This window comes from Dromiciops gliroides, chromosome 4, assembly GCF_019393635.1.
Source record: "Dromiciops gliroides isolate mDroGli1 chromosome 4, mDroGli1.pri, whole genome shotgun sequence".
NCBI lineage: Eukaryota > Metazoa > Chordata > Mammalia > Microbiotheria > Microbiotheriidae > Dromiciops > Dromiciops gliroides.
Genome location: NC_057864.1, coordinates 160,924,373 through 160,951,088, shown reverse-complemented (window position 1 = coordinate 160,951,088; position 26,716 = coordinate 160,924,373). Strand labels below are relative to the sequence as shown.

Sequence of the window (26,716 nt, the reverse complement as noted above, 5' to 3'; positions counted from 1 at the left end):
TCTCTTAAAACATGACTAATGCAGAAATAGGCTTAATGTTATTATGTGTATATATATAACCTATATAAGATTACCTGCTGTCTAGGGTAGGGGGGAGGGAGGGAGAAAAATCTGAAATTGGAAAGCTTGTATAAACAAAAGTTGAGAACTATCTTTACATGTAACGGAAGGCTCCCTGCCTCAAGTCATATTGGACCTATCATCTGCGGAGCTGTCTGCCCAGGGTGTCATTGTGTAAGGTCATAGGTGTGAGAACCTTCAGTACTTCAGAGATCAGTGGCTGCTCATCCGTGCCTTAATAGACAAGCTCAGAGGTAAAGTTTCTTGCCTAAGTTTACAAAGGTATTAAGTGGCAAAACCAGAACTCAAACCCAAGTCTCTTGACTCTTTCTACCTAGCCCTTAAAGGGCAGAACAAGGAAAAAGAAATGAGAGTCACAAAGAAGCAAATTTAGGTTCCTTCTAAGAGCCTGAATCTTGACATTGTTGACTGCGTTTCCCCTCCCTCCAAGTGTTCTTTTCTCTCTTGGTCCCTGTGAAATTTGTCACTTGGTTCTCTTCTTACTTGTCTATCTTCCCTTTGCTGGATCATCATCCATATTGTACCACCTAACTTTGGGCATCTGGCATGTGCTTTCTTCTTTTCTACACTTTCACTCCTGGTGACTCCAGGCCGCATGGAATCCCCCCCCCCCACGCATTCCTAACTTCTCTCCTGTGCTCCACTCTCTTATCACTAACTGCTTATTTTGTATTTGAGACTGAATGTTCCATAGACATCTCCAACTTAACATGTCTTTAAACAGAACTCATTAGCTTTTCACCTACCCCTTTTCTGACCTATTTTTTGTAGACAGCACCACCAAACTTCTAGTCATCCAGATTTACAGCCTTGGCGTTATCCTTGACCCCTCACTGTCTCTCATACCATATATCCATTCAGTCAATAATCTATTCTCTTAATAATGATAATAATAATAATAATAAGCTAGCATTTATATATAGCTTTAAGCAAAGTCCCATATGAGTAGTGTCGTTTTTTCTGTATGATAACTTTTTTTTTTTTTAGTGAGGCAATTGGGGTTAAGTGACTTGCCCAGGGTCACACAGCTAGTTTCAAGTGTCTGAGGCTGGATTTGAACTCAGGTACTCCTGACTCCAGGGCTGGTGCTCTATCTACTGTGCCACCTAGCTGCCCCCGTATGATAAGTTTGAGAGAGTGCTACATCTCTCACAGCTATTCCCTTCTCTATACTCACATAGCTACCACCCTAATGGAAGTCACCCATCCCCTAGACTATTGCAATATTCTTCTATTGGGTCTTCCTGACCCAGGTGTCTTCCCTCTTTAATCCATCTTCCATGTAGCTGTTAAAATGATTTCTCTAAAGCACAGGTCTGGCTATGTCACACCTCTGCTCCAGTGGTTACTTTATTACCACTGGGGTCAAATACAAACTCCTCTGTTCAGCATTTCAAGGTCTTTGCAGTCTAGGTCCAACTGATCTTTCCTGCCTTAGTTAACAAGGGAATCCCATAGAACATGATGGGAATTGCCACTCCTGGTTCTGGCTGATATTGTGGGAGCATTGGGGCTGGCTTCCAGCCATGTATGACTTGAGGTACTGTGGTACTGCGAAGATGCTCTTAATTGGATACTGAACCAGAGTAAGAGGTGATTCAGTATATATACAAAAAGAAGCTCCCACCTAATAGACGTTTTGAATTCACAAAGTTGTGAGCATCCCTGACCACTGCAGGATAAGTATTGGCACGCCTAAGACCAGGACAGAATAAACACAAAAGGGATACACCCCAAACCCAGGCACAGGCTTGCCTAGGCAGGTGGCCATGTGCTTACAATTGCTTAGAGGGCTGAGCTGGGAAATGGGCCAGTCGGCCACCCCTCCTGCATTCAAGCAGGTTGCAAACAGTATTTGCTGCACATTTTCTGCACAGAAAAGCAGAGAAGAGCAAAAGGGCAGGTCAGTTCCTTTGGTGCATCCACTGAGTCATCTGCTTCTCCAGCTCAACAGCCAATCACAGGACTCTTTGTCATCTCACAGCATAAACCTCTCATCCATGAGTCATATACATGGCTGAAAGCATGCCCCAAGGGGCCAGCAGGAGCCAGTAGGAGCTGCTCTGGGAATGCTATGGGATGTCCTTGTAACACTGTTCTATGCTCGTTCCCTTCTCTCCCCACTGCAGTGCAGCCAAACTGGTTTCCTTGCTATTCTTTGCACACAACACTCCATCTCTCTTCTTGTCTTTCCACAAGCTGTGTCCCCATTCCTGGAATGTACCCCCTTTTCACCTCCAATTCTTAAACTCCTTTAAGCTTCCTTCAAAGTTCAGTTCAAGCCCCATCTTCTACATGAAGATTCCCCTCTCCCCTCAGGTGCTAGTGCCTTTCTGCCCCAAATTACCTTGAATTTATTGTATATACATACACACATATGTAACTGTTGTCTCCACGATAGAATGTAAGCTTGCTGAGGGCAAGGACTCTTTCATTCTTGTCTTTGTATCCCCAGCACCTATCACAAGTAGGTGCTCAAGAATAATTCATTGGTTAATAATTTGCAAATAATTAATAATGTAGGAAAATCATAATTATAACTGCTCAATGTAGCAAAATTATAAACAACACAATTATTTATTATACCATTTATTGGTTATAGTTATTCAATAACAATTAGAATGAATAATTCATTGGTTGATATAGGAAAATCTAACAATCCAGAGCTATTAAAAAAGGGAATGGGCTACCTCCAGAAGTGATGGGATCCCCCTCACTGGGGGCATTTAAGGAAAGGCTAGAAGACTGCTTTGGGGGTCCATTAGAGCCAGGATCCTTTTCCAGGTATAAGTTTGGATTAGAAGGTATCTGAGATCCCTCTCAGCTCTGATGTTTTGTGGTTCTGTGACACTTAATCCAGGCTTAGCCTTGAGCTCTAGCCAGCCGAGTTAATGGCCAGAGCAGAGGCTGTCTCAGCACGGGCTCCAGTGACTGCTTTCTCTGTTGCTGATGTCAGCAAGGAAAGAACAGCAATTTGATGCTAATAACACATGAATGGAGATGACCCAGAGCTGCATAGCAACCATTTTCACAAAGGAGATCTTTTCTTGGGCTTTGCACGAACACTCATTATCTATGGCGTGGGTGTGTGGAGGGGGTTATTATTATTATATATTTTTTTCATTTTAGAGCTGATGAAAGTGTAAAGTGGCTAAATCTGAAAGGCCTCAGAATTTAGGACATTTTAAAGGAAATATTAGGAAAGTAATTGGGTAATCCCTTCCAGCCTGGAAAAAGGACCTTCCCAATCTCTCAGAAACCTTTTTAAATGAACCTTCCTGACCCCTCCTCATAAATAAAACCATGGTTACAGCTCTAAGGCTACCCACGCACCTGCTCAGATGTGCTGGAGCAAATTCTTGAGGCTCGTGTTTATGTCTCATTTATGAGATCATCTGAACAGGGGGTGGGCAATCTTTAGCCCTCAAACAGCCTCTCTAGACTGGAAAGAGAAAGTTCTCCATTACAGCTCAGAGTCAGAGAATAATTCTTCCCTCTGATGTTCTTACAATCATTATGGTCCTTTTTAGCTCTAAAAAGAAAAAAGCAGCTGAAGCTCTGTGAATGGCATTAATCGGCTCATTGGAATTTAAAGGGCTCTTTGTGTCTTTCTCTCTTCCTCCCTTCTTTCCCTTTGCCCACAGTTTTTCCCTACTCCTCTGTTCCAATTTCTTTCTCCTTCCTCTTGTTTGCTTTTTGATTCCTTTCCTTACTTTCTATTTCTTCTTCAGATTCCTTTTCACAATATTTATCCATTTTATAACCCTGAGGCATTTTTGTTGTTATTCCTTTGTGTATGATTGATTCTCTGTGACCCCATGTGGAGTTTTCTTGGCACAGATACTGGAGCAGTTTGTCATTTCCTTCTCCAGCTTCTTTCATAAATGAGGAAACTGAGGTAAAACAGGGATTAGTGTCTTGCCCAGGGTCACGCAGCTAGGAAGTGTCTGATGTTGGATTTGAACTCAGGAAGATGAGTCTTCCTGACTCCAGGCCTGGCCACCTGTGCCACCTAGCTACTCTGGGTGGCATATGTTTACATTTTTGTGTTTATTGAACAGAATATTACATTCTCTGGTCTTAATTTTAAGACTGGGTGCCTTGAGCATTTAACATTTCTCATTCTCAAACCCAAATCCAACCTTCCAAATTAACTAATTAAATTACCTTTTACTTGAGTGTTGCCCTTGATTCATTTTTTGGGGTAGGTCAATAGTCCTTGATTGAAATAAAAGAAAAATCTTTTTCATTTTCAATATGGGTTCTTTATAGTTGCGAAGTAAAGTGAGAACTGAAAAACAAATACAATTAGGGAAAATGATTGTTGTTTAAATTATACAGTTTATGTGTATATGTCTGTTTACACAGTTTACACGTATATGTATACACATATTACAATGGAAAGAAAACTGGATTTGGAGAGAGAGAGAGTGGTGGGATATGAACCAGTATCTCTCTCTCTCTCTCTCTCTCTCTGTGATCTTGGGAAAGTTACTTAACCTCTCAGGCCTCAATTTTCACATCTGTAAAAGGAGGGAGGTAGATTCAATGATCTTCAAGATCCCTTCCAGCCCTAAATCTTGGATCTTATTATGATCCCTATAAATAATAATGTAAAGCCTGCTTTTCTCTTACAGTTTAGAAAAGGCTATGATGATCTCTAGATGTCATAATGAGATATGGTCGACCACATTAAAGATATAACATTCCTTTTGTTAGGTGACCTTAGGCAATTCACTTAACTCCTCTGGGCCTCAGTTTGTTCATCTATAAAATGAGAAATTTGATCTAAATGGCCTCTAAGTTTCCTTACGGCTCGAAGGCTGTATTTCTGTGGCTGATCCTCTAACTGTATGCTTCAGAAAGACTTGCAACTCTTCATCAAGTTGTTTTGTCTTCATGACACCAACTTCCTGGTTTGACTTGACTTCCATAAAATTGATTTAGTCCATTAGTTCTTTGGTGCTCCTCTTACCTAGTTTTAGGATGTTTAATCTACTTATAAGGTGAGGGCAGCTAGGTGTCATGATGGATAGAGTCACTGAGCCTGGAGTCAGGAAGATGAATCTTCCTGAGTTCAAATCCAGCTTCAGACACTTACTGGCTGTGTGACCCAACCCTGTTTACCTCAGTTCCTTATCTGTAAAATGAGCTGGAGAAGAAAATGACAAACCACTTCGGTATTTCTGCCAAGAAAATCCTAAATGGGGTCATGAAGAGTTGGACACAATTGAAATGACTAATAAGGCAGAAGGATCAATCAGCCAATAAGCAGTTATTAAGTCTCCATTACTATGTGCCAGGCACTGTGCTGAGCCTTAAGCATCAGATTAAAAAACAAAACAGTCCCTTCCCTCAAAGAGTTTACATTCTGTTGGGGGGTGGGGTGGGTCATGTACACATAACAAAGGGGCAGGGAGGAAAACTGACAATTGGGAAGAAAGGCCTCGTGTAGGAGGTGATGTGTGAGCTAAGTTTTGAAGGAAACTAGGGGTTCTATGAAGATGAAGGAGGAGGGCATTCCAGTATAAGGAACAGCCTGTGCAAAGGCACATAGGTGGATGATGGAATGTTGTATATGAGAAAAAGGAAGTGACCAGTTTGGTTGGAAAAGTAGACTAGAGCCAGATTATGAAGGGTTTTAAATGCCAAACAGAAGAATTTATATTTTACAGTGCCAATGGGAAGCCACTGGAGCTTTTTGAGTAGGGGAATGACACAGGCAGCCCTGTGCCTTAGGACCTCACCATCTGTGAGGATGTGTTGGAATGAGGTGAGGCTGGGGGCAGGGAGACCGGTTAGGCGGCTATTGTGAGAGTCCAGGTGAGAGGTGATGAGGGCTTAGACTAAGGTGGTATTTCTATGAGTAGAGAGAGGAGATAATTGAGAGAGAGGTTGTAGAGATAGAATCTACAAGACTTGGCGACTAATTGGTTACAGAAGCTAAGGGAGGAGGAAGAAATGAGTCTGAGTGACTAGAAGGATGGTACTGCCTTCAGCAGAAACAAGGAAGTTAGGCAGAGGGGAGAGTTTGGGGGTGGCATGGAGATAATGAGTTCTGCTTTGGGTATATCGGGTTTGAGATGTCTATGGAACATCTGGTTAAAAATGTCCAATAGGGAATTGTTGATGTGGGCCTAGAGCTTGGGGGAAAGACTAAGTTAGGATATAAGATCTGGGAGTCATCTGCAGAAGTGGTCATTGAATCAATGGCAGCTGATGAGATCACAGAAGGAAAGAGTATGGAGAAAGAAGAAAAGGGAACCCAAGAGAGAATTTTAGGGTTCGTACTCAGTTGAGGGGAGGTGCGTTATTGATGATCCAGCAAAAGAGACCACAGAGAACCAAGAGGGCGCAGTGTCACAGAATGCCAGAGAAGGAGTCCAACGATGTCAAATGCTGCAGGGAAGTCAAAAGAGATGAAGAGTCAGCAAAGGTGATTGGATTTGGTGATTAAAATATAATTGTTAACTTTATAGAGGTCAGTTTTATTGAGTGATGGGGTTGTCTGATTGCAAAGGACTGAGAGGAGATGAAGTAGAGGCAATGAGCATACAAAGCTCTTTCATAGAAGTTTGACTATGAAAGAACAAAGAGATAGAGGACAACAGCTTGAGGGATGAAAAAACGTTACCCCACTTTAATTTTCAGTTGGCCATCTTCTACTCAAAGTTGTAATATGGGCAGGGCAACTAAAGTTTTGTCCCAGGGTCTCAACATTCAGTGTGGACATATACTTCTTTCCAAAGGGAGGTACCCATACTGCTATCCACTTGACTCATTGTCCTCTGCTGGACTTATTTATGCTTCATGGTAGGTGCCACTACTGAGAGTTCTACTCTTCTTCTGGGGCTTACCTCATCACCATGCCCCTCTACCTTCTACCTCAACTGAATTGAGTGAAGCACCTGAATCTAAGGTGGACTCTTCTCTCTGTCCTGTTATTTTCCCCAAATTGAATTTTCTCCAGTTTCCCAAATGCCTGGTTTTGACTAGATTATAAGCAACTTGAGGGCAGGAGAACTCTCTTCCTCTCCTCTTCCTTCCCACTCTTTTTCCAGTGCCTAGCACAGCACTTTGTCCACAGAAGATATTTAATAATTCTCAGAAGACTTCAACTGCACCACATCTCAGGGTTTATTCTTCTTTTGACCATAAACAACAGTGGGCTACCCTTCATCTTACGGCTGCCATCTTCTCCATCTACTTCTCTTGGCTCTCCCACAAAGTAATTCATATGGTCTATGTATTGACATTCCTTAGCAAACCCTCACAATATTATTTTTAACTTCTTGATTTGGGGTTGATGAACTAAACAAGAAATAATAAATATTTCAAAACCCAGAAGGCATTCCACTCCATCCTAGTCATATTTGAGTGCCCAGTTGTCAGCCCTTTGTCCCCTTGCTGCCTTGGAAGAATTAGTTCCCACAGAGAATCTGAGAATGTTTAGAGAGAAAAGGCTTTAAGAAGTCATCTGGACCATCCCGACTTTTAAAAAGTTTCCTAAGTCAATGCCATAAGCATCAGAACTTGTTCTATTTCTAAAGCCCAAAACTATTATAGGGCAGGGCTTCTTAAACTTTTTCCACTCACAAACTGTTTGCCCAAGAAATTTTTCTGTGACCCCAGTATCTAAGTATATAAAGTATGTATACATAACCTTTTACTGTTGCCACAGTTCTTGTGACCCCCACATTCAGTTATGCATGCCCATCTGGGGGCTTGACCCATAGCTTAAGAAGCTTTGTTTTAAGAAACAACCCAAAGCTGGGTAGTTTGATGCAAAGAGTATTGGGTTTGGAGTTAGAAGGCTCTGGGCTAAAGTCCTAGCTCTGACATTCATTAACTAATCATGTGATGCTGGACAAGACACTACATTTCTCTAAGCTTCTCTTTCTGTAGCTATGAAAGGGGTTATCTACTTCACAGGGTTCAAGAGAAATAATGTCTATAAAGCATTTTGTCACCGTAAATGGCCAGATAAATGATCTCCTGAGTATAGGGAGATCCTGTTTGGAAACCTGTTTCCTGTTTGGAAACCCAGTATAGATTGTAGCTTATTGGGCAGGTTAGTTTTAGAGAGTTGCCTAGGGCACTAAGAAATTAAGTGACTTGGACAGGGTCACACAGCTGGTATGTATTAGAGCCAGGACTAGAATTCAGGTCTTTCTCACTCCAAGGCCAACTCTCTGCCCATTATGCCATTTGTGGCATTAGAAAAGGGGCAGCTGGGTGGTGTAGTGGATAGCACACTGGCCCTGGAGTCAGGAGAACTTGAGTTCAAGTCTGGTCTCAGAGACTTATTAGCTGTGTGACCCTGGGCAAGTCACTTAACCCCATTTCCTCCCAAAACAAAAACAAAGCATTAGAAAAACATGGTTTATTATCCTAATTGTGAATAATGATCCTTTTCTTAAATCTGCAGAAACCAAGAGCCCTGCAGCTGAGACAGCATCATTCATCTCTACACAGGTAAGCTATGAAGTTGTCACTAAGACCTCTAGCTGTTCTTTATTGGTCCCTGAAACTTCATGGGTGTCTTTGAGAATATAGAATTGGACAGTCCTTGTCCCAGTGGGTTTGTGGTATCATTATTTGACTGAGGGATTACAGGCAAAGCTGCTTAGCTCCCCTCCTCCTTAAGTAATCTAATTTCTTCCCCTTTCTACTAAGCCTCTTTAACTAGAGACATAATTCCCTAAATGCTAAACCTTGTGGCTCAGCCACTTTTAGGAGGATGAGCCCTTGGGGCAGGCAGAGAAAGAGAGAAATAAAGAGGTGAAAGGAGGAGTCAGGGAAGAAAGAGAGAGAAAGAGAAAGGGGGAGGGAAAGGGAAAATGGGGAAGGGGGATAAAAGAGAGAGAGAGAGAGAGAGAGAGAGAGAGAGAGAGAGAGAGAGAGAGAGAGAGAGAGAGAGAGAGAGAGAGAGATTAGATAAAACACACAGGGCTGGGGCAGTTAGATGGCACAGTGGATAGAGCACCGGCCCTGGAGTCAGGAGGACCTGAGTTCAAATCCGGCCCCAGACACTTAACACTTACTAGCTGCATGACCCTGGGCAAGTCACTTAACCCTAAGTGCCTTACCCCCCCCCCCCAAAAAAAACCCCAAAAAACCCCACACAGGGTTACAAAGGAAATCGATTATATTGAAATACAATTATAAAAAAGAATGTAAACAAGTTTATGGACCCTAGGCTATGAACCCTTGATAAATAAGTGGTTAATAAATGAACTTGTGGAATTTCAGGTGCCTCCTACTCCAGAAAACCACATTGAGAGTCATCCCCCAGAAAACCCTGAAGGCATCACCAACACTTTGCCAGGTAGGAATCTAGTGTTCTGTTTCTAGGAGCTGGGTTAAGCAGTGGATGGAAAGTGCAAATGGAAAAAATCTTAGTTATTTTGAATAATTTGTTGAAACCCAATCTGACAAGTTTGAATTGGAGAAGATTGTTAAGAAATATACTAGAATCACTTTCCAACTGTTGTGTCTTATTTGAAGCTGAGATAGAGCTAAGTGCTGATAAGAAGTTTATGCTCAGTGTTGATTCCTGAGAAGCTCACATTGTATGTATATACATACATGTAGATATTTTATTTATGTATATCTACACATATGTGTATATGTAGATATATGTACATCTACACATGTATAACACATATACATTATATACATGCATATGTACAAAGATTGTTATTCAGTCATTTTTCAGTCATGTCTGACTCCTTGTGACCCCATTTGGGATTTGGGGGGCTTTTGGGGGCAAAGATACTGGAATGGTTTGCCATTTCCTTCTTCAGCTCATTTTACAGATAAGGAAACTGAGGCAAACAGGGTTGAGTGACTTGCCCAGGGTCCTCAGATCCTGGATTTGAATTTAGGAAGATAAGTTTTCCTGACTCCAGTCCCCACATTCTAGCAACCTAGCTGCCCAACATAAGGCTGTATTACCAAACACCCCTAAATTCTCTTAGTCCACCCTGGATCTAGCTAGCAAACTTGGAACCTGTGTCTCAGTTTTCTTATCTATAAAATGGAGAGAAGGGTATTTGCCCTATCTGTCTCTCAGAGTTCCTGTGAAAAGTGCTCTATAAATTATAAAGTGCTACACAAGTGTAAGGGGTTGTTTATGTTGAATGGATCTTCTCAAAACCACATCTATACCCTAAAGAGGAGACTCGGTCTCTGTTAAAAACAGCTGCCTTACTAGCCTGTGCAAGACTGTGGTCAGACTTTAAAAGCCCAAAGAGATGGAAGCTGCTTTGTATGACTGCTGGGGAGGATGGGTATGCAAATACTGCAGCAAGGCAGAGTTGGCACTTCTGAAGGGCCCAAGGTGGCCTAGACATGGTTGAACTTGTGCTGAGGAGGGTGGTTTTTTTTAATGTTCAGAAGCAGTCTGGCAAGGGGGGAGAGAGAGCGGAGGGGGTGGTGGTGGGGTGCAGTGGATAGAGTGCAGAGGATGGAATCAGGAAAACTTATCTTCCTGAATTCAAATCTGGCCTCAGACACTCACTAGCTGTGTGACTCTGGGCAAGTCACTTAACCCTGTCTGCCTCTGTTTCTTCATCTGTAAAATGAGCTGGAGAAGGATAAAACCCCAAATAGGGTCACAGGGAATTGGACACAACTGAAAAACAACTAAACAACAACAATAACATGGTGTAGTGGAAAGATGAATGGACTTGTTGGAAGAGTCTGTGTCATCATGTACTATCTGATGTTGGGAAGGTCATAAGCCTCTCTGAGCCTTAGTTTTCTCCTCTGTAAAATGGAGATAATATTTGTTCTATTTCACGATTAACCTCCAAGATTTGTTGGGTGTTGTGAGGATGGAATAAAAGAAAGCATGTGAAAGAGCTTCATAAACCCCCAAGTGCTAATTAAATGTGAATGATAGTCACAGGATGGATTATTTGGAGCTAAGAAGGTCTTTAGAAGGCATCTAATCCAACACCTACATTTCATAGTGTGGGGACCAATTTTTAATTGGGGAGTGTTATCTAAGTGGCTCGCCTCAATATTGGGGCAAGGAAGGGGACCAGCAGCCTCCCTCAAAACAGAACAGGATTTATTTTAACAAGAACGAATTTAAAAGAAAAACAACAACACAAACAGGATCAGTAGGATCAAGGGAAAGGAAATAAAATGGGGAAAGGGAAATTATACAACCTCAAAAGATACCACCGCCCAGGAATCAACTGAGAATATTCAGCAGACCTCCTGTCGGTCCAGCGTCCAGCTAGAATGCCCAATTCTCCTCCCCCAATCCCAGAAAAACCCCACACCAGCCCCAGCCAATGGGATGGCCGCTCTGACAGTCATATGACTGTCCTCACTAGGCTTCCAATCATTATAATTTTGCCAGGCCCATGTAGGCGTCGGCGAGTGGTGATGATGTGAGGTGCCAGAGCCATGGCAATGGCTACAACCAGTGGGTGGAGCACTGTGCAGTTTGCGGAGTCCCAGGCCGGTGCCTGCTGAGGCATAAAAACCTCAAATAACAATTAATTCTTTACATTAGGCTCATAGATTTAAAACTGGAAGGAACTTTAGGGACCATCTATTCTATCTCCCTCATTTCACTGAAGAGAAAATTATAGCATAATGAGGGTAAGTGAGTTGTCCAAGGTCTCACAGCTTGAACAATTTCTCAGGAAGGATATGAATGTTAGGTTTTCTGGACCCCAAGCCTTGAATTTCATCCATTACAACAGATAAATAAAATGAGGTTCAGAGAGGGTATTACCTGCCCAAGTTCACACCAGTGAGTAGTAGAGCCAGAGTTTGGACCCTTATCCTCTGATTTGAAATTCACACTGCCTCTCAAATAGAGGCAATGCTGTCATTGACAGAGTGCAGGACTCAGTGTTGGGAAAGCTTGGCTTCCGATCCCACCACAGTCACTCACTACTGCTTTCGTCTCTCCTAGAATATAAGCATCTTTGTGTTTATATCCCCAACACCTAGTATAGTGCCAGGTGAACATGGAAGGCACTTAATAAGTGACTAGTTGTGTGTCCCTGGACAAGTTCTCTAACCCCTCCTGAGTCAAAGAGCCCTGTAATTTACAAGCTAGTTGTGATCTGTACTGGTGGAAGGAATTCCTACACTGGGAGCTCCCCACACTGATGAGCACTGTACCCTTCCTGTATTTAAGTATTATTATATGTGTGAGCTATCATTGTTGTTTTTACGTGTGGTATGGCTCCTTGAAAATTTATAATACAACCCATATACAGGCATACCTCAGAGAAATGACAAGTTTGGTTCCAGACCATTGCAATAAAGCAAATAACATGAATATTTTGGTTCCCTGGTACATCTAAAGTTTTGTTTTTACTATACTGTAGTCTTTTAAGTGTACAGTAGTACAATGTCTAAAAAAACCCCAATGTACATAACCTTAATTAAAATACTTTTTTTGTTACAAGATGCTAATCGTCATCTGAGCCTTCATCTTTTTGCTGTGGAGGGATGGCTGCTGAAGGCAGGGGTGGCTGTGGCAATTTCCTAAAATAAGACAACAGTGAAGTTTGCTGCATCGATTGACTCTTCATTTCACTTGAACACTTAGGGGTCGTTGTAGGGTTATTAATTGGCCTAAGCAAAATATTTATAGATTCAATTCGATGTCGTGTATGGGTGCGGTTCATGGGGCCCCAAAACAACTGTGATAGTAACATCAAAGATTGCTGAACACAGATCGTCATAACAGACATAATAATAAGGAAAACATTTGAAATATTGTGAGTATTAGCAAGATTTGACAGAGAGACACAATTTGAGCACATGCCGTTGGGAAAAAATGGCACTGAGGCAGGGCTGCCATAAACTTTCCTTTCTTTTTTTTTTTTAAGCAATAAAGTGGGGGCAGCTAGGTGGCATAGTGCATAAAGCACCAGCCCTGGATTCAGGAGGACCTGAGTTCAATTCCAGTCTCAGACACTTGACACTTACTAGCTGTGTAACCCTGGGGGCAAGTCATTTAACCCTCATTGCCTTGCAAAAAACAAAAACAAACAAACAAATAAATAAAAGCAATAAAATGAAGCATAATAATTGAGGTACACCTGTACTTTGTTTCTCTCCCCTTCTTCTGCAGTGCCTGGATCTACTCATTCACCCTACACATTCCTACTAGCTGGTGGAAGCCTGGTCTTGGGAATGATTCTATTCATTGGCATTATCAGGAGGTAAGATGACCCTAACTGGGACGGTTCTGTATCCTTTGCCCTCTTGATGCCCATAAGACCAGGGCCATCTTAAAATAATACAGTTATCAAGTTCAGGGCCATAGCTCTGGAATAAGAAAATTTATACTAAAGACACAAAATCCTCCTCGCTCACATTTTGTAAATGTGTTAAGAAGAGGCATGGGGGCAACTAAGTAGCACAGTGGATAAAGCCCTGGCCCTGGATTCAGGAGGACCTGAGTTCAAATCCAGCCTCAGACACTTGACACTAGCTGTGTGACCCTGGGCAAGTCACTTAACGCCCATTGCCCTGCCAAAACAAAAACAAAAACAAAACAACAAAAAAAAGAAGAGGTGGTGCAGATGTGGGCATGGGTAACCAGATTTCCTTTTCAACCATCCCTAACGACTTTCTACACAGGTATTTGCTTTCAGCATTCACTCAAATCTGTACAAGACTTCGTTTGGCATAGGTTCCTGGCTCATTTAACAAATGAATGACCATTGAAGAAAAATTCCAGTTCTCTTGAGTTAACTTTAGAAATGTGCAAATTGGTCTGTGCTTGAGACCAAAAAGAAATTAGTCCAGGATGGTTTGGGGGCACTTATTGTTTACGATTTGAGAAACAGAATTGAGTAACAGATGGAAAAGAAAGGTAAAAAATTTACCTTTCTTTTATTTTACCTTTGGGTGTGATTTTCATGGGAACCTCTGCCTGGAGGCCAGAGCCATAACTAGATTTAAAATTTTTTTGAATCCTGGGGTAAAAACAGATGAGCTGAGGGGCAGATAGGTGGCACAGTGGATGGAGCACTGACCCTGGATTCAGGAGTACCTGAGTTCAAATCCGACCTCAGACACTTGACACTTACTAGCTGTGTGACCCTGGGCAAGTCACTTAACCCCCATTGCCCCGCAAAAGCAAACAAACAAAAAAACCAGATGAGCTGAGATAGGCTGTTAGTGGTGCTGAGGACAGTAGGATGGGGGAAGGGGGTGTAGGAGGTACAGAAGACAATCTAATCATTTAAAGCTTTTTCCCCATACCCTATACCTTTAAGGGACAACTCCCTACCTCTCCCCCAATCAGTGCCCTGAGGCAAAGTTCTAGGCATTTTCACCATGCTGCTACTCCTGTGCTGGTTATAATTCTGTCTGGGGCGGGAGCTCACATTAAGCTCACTGAATACAGACAGATTCCTCTGTTCTTTTAGGTAGCTGCGTCCTTGTCTTGCCAAAAGAACTTGACAATTCATTTGGGGAAAAATTAAGGTGAACTGATACTTTTATATAGGAACCCCCCTTCCCACCCTCCAAAAATCTTGTTTACATGTGTTTCTTCTCTAATATCATCCCAGCAATAAGAAGCAACTGTGGTTTAATGGAAAGACCTTTGAATTTGGGTCTGGGTTAGAATACTGGTTCTAACCCTTATATGTCAACTCTATGTGACTTACTATGTTAACAGATATTAATATTCTCTATGTTGTATTGTATTTTTATTCATTTTGTTAAAGATGTATCATTTGATTGAAATAGTTCCCAATTACATTGGCTCAAGTGGCACTCAGGAGTCCTGTATACCACTTGAAGCCGATTTGCCATGATTGTGACCCTTCTGAACAACGTGATTGCTAAAGTTCCTCCCAGCTCTAAATCCCATGAACCAATGGGATTATTGAGTTAAGGTCTGAATCCTGCTAGATTGTCCTCCAAAAGGTTTATAGCAGTTAACAGTCCTACCAGAGACATAGCAGGGCACCTGTTTGCCCACTGTCCATTAGAATTTAATTTTATTGTTTTTAGCTATTTTCAACAGTTTGCTGAGTGTAAGGTTTAGTGAATGGAGGTCTGATCTTAGAATTAGAGAGACCCAGGTCCTGTCTCAATTGAATTGAATCCTACTTGTGTGATTTGGGGCAAATCACTGGTCTCTTAGCACTACAGGCAGCTTTCTAAGATTCTAAGTTATAGAGAGTTTGCTCATCTGTATTGGTGGAAGGAGTTTTAACTCTGGGAGTTCCCTAAACCAATGAAATCACAGGTCTGAACCTCTCTGTCCCACAAAAATAAAGGGGAGTCTCTTACATTACATGTTTACATTGAATTTAAATCTTTTTGATAATTAGAGAATTTGAACAGTTTTTAAGGTGTTTATTGACAATTTTTATCTCCAGTTTTACAATTGTCTGTTCATGTCCTTTGACTACTGCTCTCCTGGAGAATATGTAATAACATCATAAATTTAGAGCTAGAAGGAATCTTTGAGGTCATCTAGTCCATCCCCCATCCCCACCATTTTATGGGTGAGAAAACCAAGGCCAAGGGAGGGGAGGGGAGACTTGACCAAGGTCATCAGTAGCAAAGTTGGAATTTTAACTGGTATTTTTTGATTCCATATCCTCTGGTGTGGTGGCCCATGCCTGTTAAGCCCTGCTACTAGAAGAAGCATCACTTGAAGTAGATCACTTGAGTTTGGGAGTTCTGAGCTTCAGTGGGGCTAAAGCCAATTGGTTGTCTTTACTAATCCCAGCATCAGGATGGGGAGGCTCCTTACCCTGACCCTTGGGAACATGTGGTCACAAGGCTGCTGATCAATTGGCCTATGTTGGAAATAGAGCAGGTTAAAGCTTCTGTGCTGATCAACAGTTATCTCTAGCCTGGGAGTCCCCATTGCCCTCCCAGCCAAGGTGAAATAGAGAGAGACCATGTCTTTAAAAAAAAAAAAGAGGATTGAGCCCATCGGGAAACACAGTCAGGATCAGTATAGGTTTCAACAATTGGAGAAAACAATTCACAGGGGTGCCTCTAACCACTGTGTCACCTAGCTGTAGAACAGGTATGGGCATAGTAACTGTTGCCCACTGACCAGTCCTAGCTTGGTGCAGAAAGAGTAATCTCCAGGTCACCAAGGGATGAAGTTTTTCAACCAGTATGATACTACAGTGTTGATGTTGTTGTTGTTAGCATTCAGAGACATTTCTCCCCCACAAAAAAATATTAACAGTTGACATTCAAGTACTTTTTAAGGTTTGCAAAGAGCTTTGCGTACATGATCTCATTTGGGATTATGAGGTAGTTAAGTGGTATGGTGTTGGACCTGGAATCCAGAAAATCTGAATTTGAATCCTATCTCAGACACTTACTAGCTGTGTGATCCTGGGCAAGTCATTTAAATTCAGTCTACCTCAGTTTCCTTTTCTGTAAAATGAAGATAATAATTGTCCCTGCCTCCTAGGATTGTTGTGAGGATAAAATGAGACAATATTTGTAAAGTGCTTTGCAAACCTTGAAGTGTTCTATAATTGCTAGCTTCTTACAGATGAAGAAACTGAGGCTCAGAGAAATTCTGTATTGTTTCAAGTAAGTCACACAGCCTCAGCCTCACATGACAAATAATGGCTCGGTAATTCTGGGCAAGTTATTTAAACTTTCAGTGCACTGGCCATCTCTCTATGTGTTGCAGATAAGGTAGTGACCTGCATTGGTAGAGGGAATTTCTTTATCTGGGAGTTCCCTCTATCAGTGAAATTCTAAGTCGAATAAACAGGGTTGTGTTGCTAAGTGTTTAACAACTGACTGTCTGCAAAAGTGTAGGCACAACACACTTTTAAGTTTAATAGATACTCTTGTGATTTTTTTCCCATCCCTCTCTTAAATCAAGAAATCAACAAAACAATAAATAAAGCCCAGATTTATAGCACTTGTCCATATCTGTTTTTTTGTTTTGTTTTGTTTTGTTTTTGTTTTGGTGGGGCAATGAGGGTTAAGTGACTTACCCAGGATCAAGTGTCTGAGGATGGATTTGAACTCCTGAATTCAGGGCTGATGCTTTATCCACTGTGCCACCTAGCTGTCCCCACATTTGCCCATTTCTGAAGCATAAATGTGCATATCGAGAATGGAGCAATCTGTTCTTAAGAGCTAGTTTGAACTGGCTTCAGCATATTCCTGCTAGTAAGTGTGGTCTGAGATTTGAATCCAGGTCTCTTCTGATTTATGTCAACTTCTCTTTTCGCTATACCACACCGCCTCTAGAATCTATCTTCATGAGGGTCCCCTTGCACTTTACAACAAACTTATCTGGAATTGATTAGTTCCATTAGATAAGAACTTTCCCCCCTCCACATTTATGTGCATACATATATATGTATTACAATTCTATCTCATAATTAAGATTGTGTCTATGTAAGTTTCCCACTGTAGTATTCCTAAGAAGATGGAAGGCAGGGATGGTGCTCCCCATTTTGCAGATAGGAAGACTGAAGTCCACAGAGGTTATATTCATTGTATATATACAGTTCAAGGAAGTTAGACATAGTGTATTCAGGATTGTGATACAGCATCCAGTCCTTGGCCCTGCTCGTTTCCACTATTGGGAAGCATCTGCAAATCAAAATCTCACTAAGATATTGCAGACTCCGTTAAATTTTTCTCTTTGAGTCCCAGGTTAAGGACTAAAGGTTGTTTAAGAGCCAAGTAGCAATGTGGATAAAGATAGCATGAGAAATGAAATTCAAGAAAGATCCCCATTGGGGGCAGCTAGATAGCACAGTGGATAAAGCACCGGCCCTGGATTCAGGAGTACCTGAGTTCAAATCCGGCCTCAGACACTTGACACTTACTAGCTGTGTGACCCTGGGCAAGTCACTTAACCCCCATTGCCCCGCAAAACAAAACAAAAACAAGAAAGATCCCCATTGTTTGTTTTCAGTACTGGTCTCATTGTCCTCCCCCAACCAAAGCAGCTAACCTATAATATGAATAAATTGGAATTAGAGGTCTCATCTTGGAACATTGGAAGGAGGTCTTGAATTTGTGATCAGTAGAGCAGTGATACTTGTTCTGCCACTTACTATCTGTATGACCTTGGGCAAGTCATTTATGCCTCAATTTATTTCCTTTTTTTCTCCCACGGCAATGGGGGTTAAGTGACTTGCCCAGGTCACACAGCTAATAAGTATCAAGTGTCTGAGGCCAGATTTGAACTCAGGTCCTCCTGAATTCAGGGCTGGTGCTTTATCCACTGCACCACCTAGCTGCCCCCTGTGCCTCAATTTTCTCATCTGTAAGAATGAAGGGGTTGGACTGGATGGCCTCTCTTCCAGCTCTAAACCTGACCGTAGGATCTCCCTTGTCTTGCCCACCTTCAGAAGAATAATAAATCAAGGGTTAGTCAAAGTATGAGTCGCAGTGGAATCATGGGGCTTAAAGCTAAGAGGGGCCTTAGAGATAATTTTGTTCTCCTACTCTGAGGAAACTAAGGCTGAATCCAAATTCAACAAGCATTTATTAAGAACCTGTACACTGTATACAGGGTACTGAGAGGGACAGAGTATTTCTGAGGTCATGTGGACAAGAAGGAGCAGAACTGAGATTTGAATTCAGATTCTCTTATTCCAGATCCAAAAGGAAAGGAAGCCAAGTGGCCTGTACTGTTCAAAGCATAGGTCATCTGTCCTGAGATCATTGGGATATGACTAGACCGTGGCTCATTGATAATGAACCTTTCTCTGGCCTATTAAGCTGCTCTTTTCAGTTACTTAGCTTTGGCACAAGGCCCCAGGTGGCTGAGCACTCCATCAGAAACTGTGATCACAGAGATGTCTATCTCTTTCCTGTTGAACACTGTCTTTCCTGTTGAATGAGTCACTTTTGCCCAAATGGTGCCCACAGCAGGGCTCTGTTGGAGCTGTTGAAGTTCAGTACACCTCCCAGAAGCTGGGGAGCCTGGAGGCAAAGTCTCCCATGGGCTATGTTAAAAGATGCACTTGTTGATGGGGAGGTAGGAACATCAGTGGAGAGAGAAGCAGGAGGCCATAGAGGTAAGGAGTGGCTCAGTGCTTCCTTGCCGTTTACTCACTGCCGAAAACTCCCCTGCTTGCTGTTTGTCAGTGGCAGTATTCATTTGTCTGATGTCCCATTTTGTTTTCTTCTTTAGTAAAAAGAGTACACTCATATTTTCATATTAAATAGTTTCAGTGCTGAGTAGAGGAATTGAAAAAGTAGTCTTTTTTTTTTTTTTTTGGTGGGGCAATGAGGGTTAAGTGACTTGCCCAGGATCATACAGCTAGTAAGTATCGAGTGTCTGAGTCCGGATTTGAACTCAGGTCCTCTTGAATCCAGAGCCAGTGCTTTATCCACTGTGCCACCTGGTTGCCCCCTGAAATAGTAGTCTTAAGAACTGCCCTCCAGGGGTTGTTTCCTCATCAGTAAAGTTGGAGTGATAATACTGTCCATTACATAGGAAGTGTTTTTGAAAGAGAGCAACTTAAATAGATATATGTGTATGTGTATGTGTGTATACATGTGTGTGTATATATATATATACACACACATATATGTACATACCTATGGGTGCATACCCATATGCATATGTACATACGTGTATATATGTATTTATCTATCAAGCATTAAACAGCAAACTCTTTAAAGTATTTCTGAGGCCTTTGACTCAGGACTTTCTGGAAATAGACTGCACTATGAAAAACTTAATTAGGATCCCTCTGAGGGTGTTAGACAGGGAGTCAGGAAGACCTGGGTTCAAATCCCACCCCAGGCACTTTTTAGTAGCATGATGCTAGACAATTCACTTAAGCTCTCTATGTTTCCTCATCTGTTAAATGAGGGGGTTGGCCTCAGTAGTCTCCAACACTAAATCTATGATCATATGACCTGGGCTGGGAGCCTGGCCTCACCAAAACGATCCAGATAGAAGTGTTTTCATGATATAGGAGAACAGTCTTGCTAAAGAATTCTTTGTCAGTACATGTAACCATCTGGATTTCTTGTTTTGTTTCTCTCTGTGTGTCTGTATTATCAAGGTACAAAAAAAAGTTGATGCTGACAGCTTTGAAAGAAGGCAAGCCAAACATGCTCCCTCCACAATCCTTGGGTCAGCCAATTCCTGAGAAGCCCCAATCTACCACGGTACTGTTTCCCCTCATCCCGCCATCAGTGTCTGTCAGTAGCTCTGAGCCTACCAACACCCCAGGGCACATCAGGAAAGAGATTGTGGACTCCCAGAGTCCTTACGACATTACCAACAGAGACTACTTTTTTCCGAGATAGACCCAAAAATGCATGGAGCATCTGGGCTTCAGGTAGGCCGAACTCTGTGGTGTATGAAGGAGGACTAAGTGGACTACCAAGAAAGATGCTTCTCAATGTCATTTCAGTCTACCTGCTGACGCACTCGTGCTTTGGACTTCTCCTGTCTTATTGCTCCACTGGAGAAGCTGGGCTGGGCTGGTCTCCCTCAGAGAAGCATAATGCTTTTAGGTCCAAGGAGAGCCTCCTGCAGTAAAGCTGGGAGCAAATGGACTGACTCCCACCAAGCAGAAGGAAGAGGTTGTGCCACCATATTTCATGCTGCTCTGGGTAACTGGGTTGATCAGCTACCCCAGAGAAAGAGAGACACACACAAACATATATGGAGGGCCATGAGCCCAACAGGTGATGCTCTCCCTATAGGATATATGGGAGGATGGGAATTAGGGTCCATCTTGTTCTTAAGAACAATATGAATGGAGAGACTGCTGGTGGTCTGGACTCAACCATCAACATTTTCTCTCCTTAAGGCATCTCCCTCTCCTCATCTGGACATGATAATTTCTAGCATATTTGCCATCCCAATCCAATGCCATCCTTGTCCAATACACCCTTTTCACTGTCCTAACAACATTCTCAGATACTTAGGATAGTTGTTGAAGAAATTCAGCTCTTCTAGGCCCATGACCATCTTTCAGTCTCTTCCTTGCAGGTTTGTTGTTTGTTTGTTTTCCTCTCAAGATGTTGCCTTCTTTTCCCATTCCAGAATACTGTTGAGATTGAGTAAATGGTGCTATCTCTTACCACCAAATTGTAAAATAACACCCCCACCTCAACACACTCACACACACACACACACACACACACACACACACACACACACACACTCCCCCAACCAAAGGCTACTGTAATTAGTGTTTGATCAAAACATTTTATCATGTGCCAATTGCTTCATCTCTACTTTTACCATGTGTGTGTGTATATATATATATGTATATATATATATATATGTATACAAACATACACTGTATATAAAACATGTCTACTAAGTATCTGAATGTCTCTCCTTGCAACACCCTCATTTTACAGATGAGGAAACTGAGGTGCAGAGACTTGCATAAAGTCTTATAACTCTTTGGTTCACAGTGTTCCCCCCTTGCCACCCCCATACAAGGAAGAGATGCTATTTTTCCCCCTAGGATGTGGTGGTTTCCTTTCCTTCTAGTCCAATTCCGGCTGGCCTAGCACATGGTTCCGTTTCATGTGAACTATGAAGTCTCATTTTTACTATAGATTTATGTGCTTTTATGTTTTGAATTGAACTCAAGTAAGCAGGGAAGATGATATTTATGTGAATAGGGATGTGAAAAGAAAAGAACAAGCAAGATTATACTTTTTATTTTTTTTTTCTTTGAGAGGAAGAATGTCCAATATTAGAATAGGGTCCGTGTATAAATAACTCAAGCTAAAAGCACAATAACTTTGTATAGCTGAGCCAAGTGAAAAAGAGGAAGGAGGAAAAAAAAAAACTAACATTGTTTTCCTCTTTCCCTTATGCTCTCCCTCTCCCCAGAGAAAGGATTCTAGTATTTTTTGTTTTTGATGAGTTTGCTTAAAAAGCATACAAGAACCCCTCCTGTCCTTTGCCCAAGAATTACCCATTAGAATTAGCTCATTGAGTCTTCAAGTTGAGAGGACCTTAGAGATCATCTACAGATCACTTACAGATGAAGAAACTGAGGCCCTGTGATCTACCTAAGATCATAAAACTTGTTAGTGGTAGAGCAGAGATTCAGGCTCAGGTCTCTGAACTTCTAATTCCATTCTCTTTTTACTATTCTATGCTGCTCCTTCATCTTTAGAAAGGATGGAAGAAATGAGAGTGGCTAATATTATGAAATAAATATAACACAATTGCTAAGAACAGTCAATGGAAAAACATCCCATCATTTAGAATGATTAGTGTTCTCTGGGGCAAGAGAGGCTCATAGGAAAATTCATTACTTCCGTGCCCCACCTTCTTAACGCTTTTTAAAAAATTTATCCCCTCATCAAGTGTTCCATATTCACCAGCTCACCTTCTCTCTTCACCCCCACTTTTCGGGGCTACTCCCTCTCTAAGAAAAGGTAGATAAGAAAAACAGAAGCAAAAAACCCCCCACATTATCATTTCGCTATTTGCCTGTAATACTGTTGCTATTGGCACTAGGTAAGTGGGCAGGTTGGCAAGAACATTAGCCTGTAGGACCAGGGGAACTGGGTTTTGTCCTGGCCCTGCCACTAATTAACTACGTGGTATTAGCCAAATCACTTTCAGTCTTCGGCTTCAGTTACCACATCTGCAAAATGGGTCTGATAATGAGAGAAGTTGGACAAGGCAGTGTTGCTTCCAAGGTCCTTAAGTTCTGTGATACCCAAGGTTTATTTGCAAAGCTGGCTTAAACTGTGAACTTCTGAAAGCCTGTTGCTGGCTAGGCAGTGAATCTCAATTCACCAGAGCATCAAGCAAGTTTTTAAGAGTGGTTGGTGGGTTAGGTGTTTTTTTTTTTTTTTTTTTTTATGTTATCTGAAGTTTCATAAAGGTTTCTGGAACCTGAGCACAGCAGAAATAGTATTCAGAGGAAACTTCAAAATAAGCATCTGCCTCACAAAGGATTGTTCTGGGCCTTGCAGTTCTTAAAGCGTTTGAAAGGGTTTTTTTTTTTTTTTCCCTCCCTTTTTGCCCACATACAAGCTTAACAAACCCAAGCTGAGCCAAGTTAGACTGAGATGTGAAATTCAGATAACTCATTATCTCTGAGAGCCAGCAAGCTTTGATCTCAAAATGATGGTTACTTTCAGGATTACTGTAACCCTGAAGGTTTGTTTTTTGTTTCTTTTTTTTTTTTTAAACTAACCAAAGAGCACTCCCCAACCCCCTGCTTCTGTCTTTTGTCTCTCTGTCTCTGTCTCTTTCAGTAAGCTAGGATATTAAACGAAGCAGGTCAATTCAAACCTTCTTTTTTTGAGTCGATCCCTTCCCTGAAAAAGTGCTACCCCAAATTGTCTTGAGACGGTGGCAAGTGCCCCCTTTGCTGCAGGAGCTCAGGCAGAGACTGGATGGCTGCTTGGTGGGGGTTGCGCTAGAGGGTTCTTGCTTCAGATTGGGATTTGGCTAGACAGTCTTTGAGGTCCCTTGTAACTCTGCGAATGTGTGATTCAAAGTCATAAGCTAGCACAAAGATTCTTCTTCATATTGACTATTGACTTTAATCGGTGGGAGAAATTTTGACCTGAACCTCAGCTCCATGTGTTGGCCTTCATCCATGATGATGGTGCTAGTGACTCAACATGAGCAGCCACCTGCACTGTTGCTAGACGTGAACATTTAGAATAAGAGTGGGGCAGCTAGGTGGTGCAGCGGATAGAGCACCAGCCCTGGAGTCAGGAGGACCTGAGTTCAAATCTGGCCTCAGACACTTAACACTTGCTAGCTGTGTGACTCTGGGCAAGTCACTTAACCCCAATTGCCTCTAAAAAAAAAAAAGAATAAGAGGCAATGTGTCAAGAATATCAGCTTATTCTTCTGACTATGAAGAATCAGCAATCCTGGTCAGTACAATGTTTGTATTCAAATTTTTGCGCAGCCTTGAGGCTTATTGAACTGAAAAACACCAAAGGATGTGTTTTGATGAGCCTCAGGTAACCCTCCAAAGCACAGCAACGAATTGGAGGGTTCGTTTGCCAGGGACAAGTTGTCAGATGCTTCCTGGAGGAGGTGGGAAAATGATGTCTCTGATGAGGACCAGCACAAGCAGGGCGGGGAAGAGTGAGCCCCTTCTGGAGAAGAGAGTCATGGCCTGAAACAGGATCCAAGCAAGCATAAAGCAAAAGTTCAGGCCAGGTAAACGCCAGCGTTTCTTCGATGTGCCCGGATCCAACGATTTGAGATGGAAGTAGGGAACCCTATAGAGGAGCTGAGACTCAGACTTGGAGGGAGTACCAAATCAGGTGGCACAAGATAGGGAATGCTGGGAAAAACTGCTTGATTCATCCTGGATCTGCCAAGCTTTGGACTTTTCTGGTGTCTGTGACTTGTTCCCTAGCCATGCTCTGCACTAACACATCTACCATGCTCCCTATAGACTCAGTAAGGCTTCAGGTCACCAGTACTCATACTGGATTTCAGCCACTTCTGTGCCTGTGGGAAATGGACAACCGTCAATAAGCTAATCCCTAATTTCCTTTTGCATACTGGAGAATTTGGGCCATCACAGCCAGAGCATGGATTGTGCAGAGGATCACTTGCTAGATAATGCCTTCCAAAAGTTATGGCTGGTGGCATCTCCCATCCATGATGAGAAGGTCATGGTTTCAGAATTCCTCAGTGAGCATTCTGAAACCTCATCCTCTTCCTCTTTCGCATTGAGTCACAGCCTGTACCTGTGTTTCCTGACCCAAAGCCATGCTTCAGATGTACACAGCATCTCGGAGGCTGGAGATGGTCTGAAGACGTTTTCCTTTGGAGAAATGGTGAAAACTGATGATGGTGATTTTGAGCAAGAACATGGCACCCTGGCTTTCTACCCAGGCCAACTACCAAAATGTAGGGTTTCTGGAAAATTTGTAGCCATTTCCGGAGTAGGTGTGTGTGTGTGTGTGTGTGTGTGTGTGTGTGTGTGTGTGTGTCTCGTGGGGGGGGGGTTGGGGAGAGCACTGAGCAGAGCACTCAAAGCAGATGTCTCTTCTAATTAGCTAATGTCAATCTTTACGTCACATCCTTGGGGTGGCTGGGGGCCAGCCATCCAGGGTTTCTATGGTAACATTAACATTAATTAAGGGGCATTCTCAGTTTCATGAATGTTGGCTCAAGCTAAGATGCCACTAAAGAAATGAGCCTGCTCCACATTGGAGAATTCTAGCAGGTGGCAAGGCAACTAATGCTACAGAATTTACCTGGATATAAATCACTGGCTTGTTTTCACAAGATACCTCAACTCTATGTGATTTTTGACAACAGAAGTGATATTTTTCAACTGTCTACCTGATTTCCTGAAAGCATTTACCAAAGGTTAATATCTGTATCAATAGGATACCTTTTTCAATGTATTTTCTATCTGCTGTTTTTATTTTCATTTAAAGAAAATATTTTTCATGTTTGAAATAAACACATTTTTAAAACTTATGTCTGAATTTGGGGTTCCCAGACTATATGGACAAATTAAAGGCAGCTTGGTATAATGAACAGAGGGCTAACCTTGGAGTAAGTAAAACCTGGGTTCAAACATATACTAGGTGTGGGCAATCAATCTCTCAGTACTCTGGGCAACACTGTAAGACTATAAGTTACAGAGAAATTACTTATTTGCTTTGGTGTTGGGAGGGGTGTTTCCAAACTGGGAGTTCCTCACACGAGTGACGTCACAGGTCTGGGGACCAACCAAAATTAGATCTGTGACCTGAAGTATCATTTTCCGTAACTCAATTTTCTCATCTGTAGGTGGAAATGTACAAGAAATAGAGGATTTCTATAGTACTTTAAGGTTTACAAAGCATTTTAATAATAGTAGCTAGCATTAATAGCCTTAATTTAACATTAATCAAAATCAATAAAGCAGTAACAGCCAGCTCTCTATAAGCTCTCTAAGGTTTGCAAAGTATATTACACATGTGGTCTCATTTGTTCCTCACAACAACCCTAGGAGCAGTGCAGGTGAGGAAACTGAGAGATTAAGATTTCCTAGGGTCACACAGCTATGTATCTGAGAAAGGATCCAAACCCAAGTCTTCCTGACTCCAAATGCTATATTCCAACCACTACACCAGAGGTGTCAAACAGGCAGTCAGTGGGCCACGAGAAGCCCACAACACTCCCAGTACAGCCTGACCCAGGTTAAAATGTCACTGGGAGGGGCAGCTAGGTGGCTCAGTGGATAGAGCACCGGCCCTGGAGTCAGGAGGACCTGAGTTCAAATCTGACCTCAGACACTTAACACTTACTAGCTGTGTGACCCTGGGCAAGTCACTTAACCCCAATTGCCTCACTAAAAAAATAATTTTAAAAAATGTATATTAAAAGTTATTTTTTAAAAATGTCACTGGGAAAAACTGAACAAAAGAAATAAAACCATAATTGCAGAAGCAAATGGCAAACCTTTCTAGTTATCTCTGCCAAGAAAACCCCAAATGGCACCAAAAGTCACTACATGGACTGCAGAGATCCTCAGTGGTCCCCCTTTACATTGGTTTGATCTCACCAAGCTGCTTTATACAAATTTTATTTGATCCTCACGACACCCTGGGTCGTGGGGTGGATGCTATTATTGATTCCATTTGACAGATGAAGAAAATGAAACAAAGACAAAACAGAAGTCAAGTGACTTGCTGGGGACCACACAGCAGA

The 26,716-nt window shown here is 42.0% G+C and overlaps 1 protein-coding gene across 1 annotated transcript in view; it reads left to right on the top strand.

Moving 5' to 3' along the window:
- IL6R (interleukin 6 receptor) overlaps nucleotides 1-25,499 on the top strand; it is a 70,173-nt gene extending 44,674 nt beyond the window's left edge. Inside the window, exons 7-10 of the mRNA XM_044005107.1 lie at nucleotides 8,510-8,556; nucleotides 9,334-9,409; nucleotides 13,193-13,283; nucleotides 20,109-25,499. Coding sequence (XP_043861042.1) covers nucleotides 8,510-8,556; nucleotides 9,334-9,409; nucleotides 13,193-13,283; nucleotides 20,109-20,355 — 461 coding nt within the window. The 3' untranslated portion in view covers nucleotides 20,356-25,499. The remainder of the gene's footprint in view (nucleotides 1-8,509; nucleotides 8,557-9,333; nucleotides 9,410-13,192; nucleotides 13,284-20,108) is intronic.
- The last annotated feature ends 1,217 nt before the right edge of the window (nucleotides 25,500-26,716 follow it).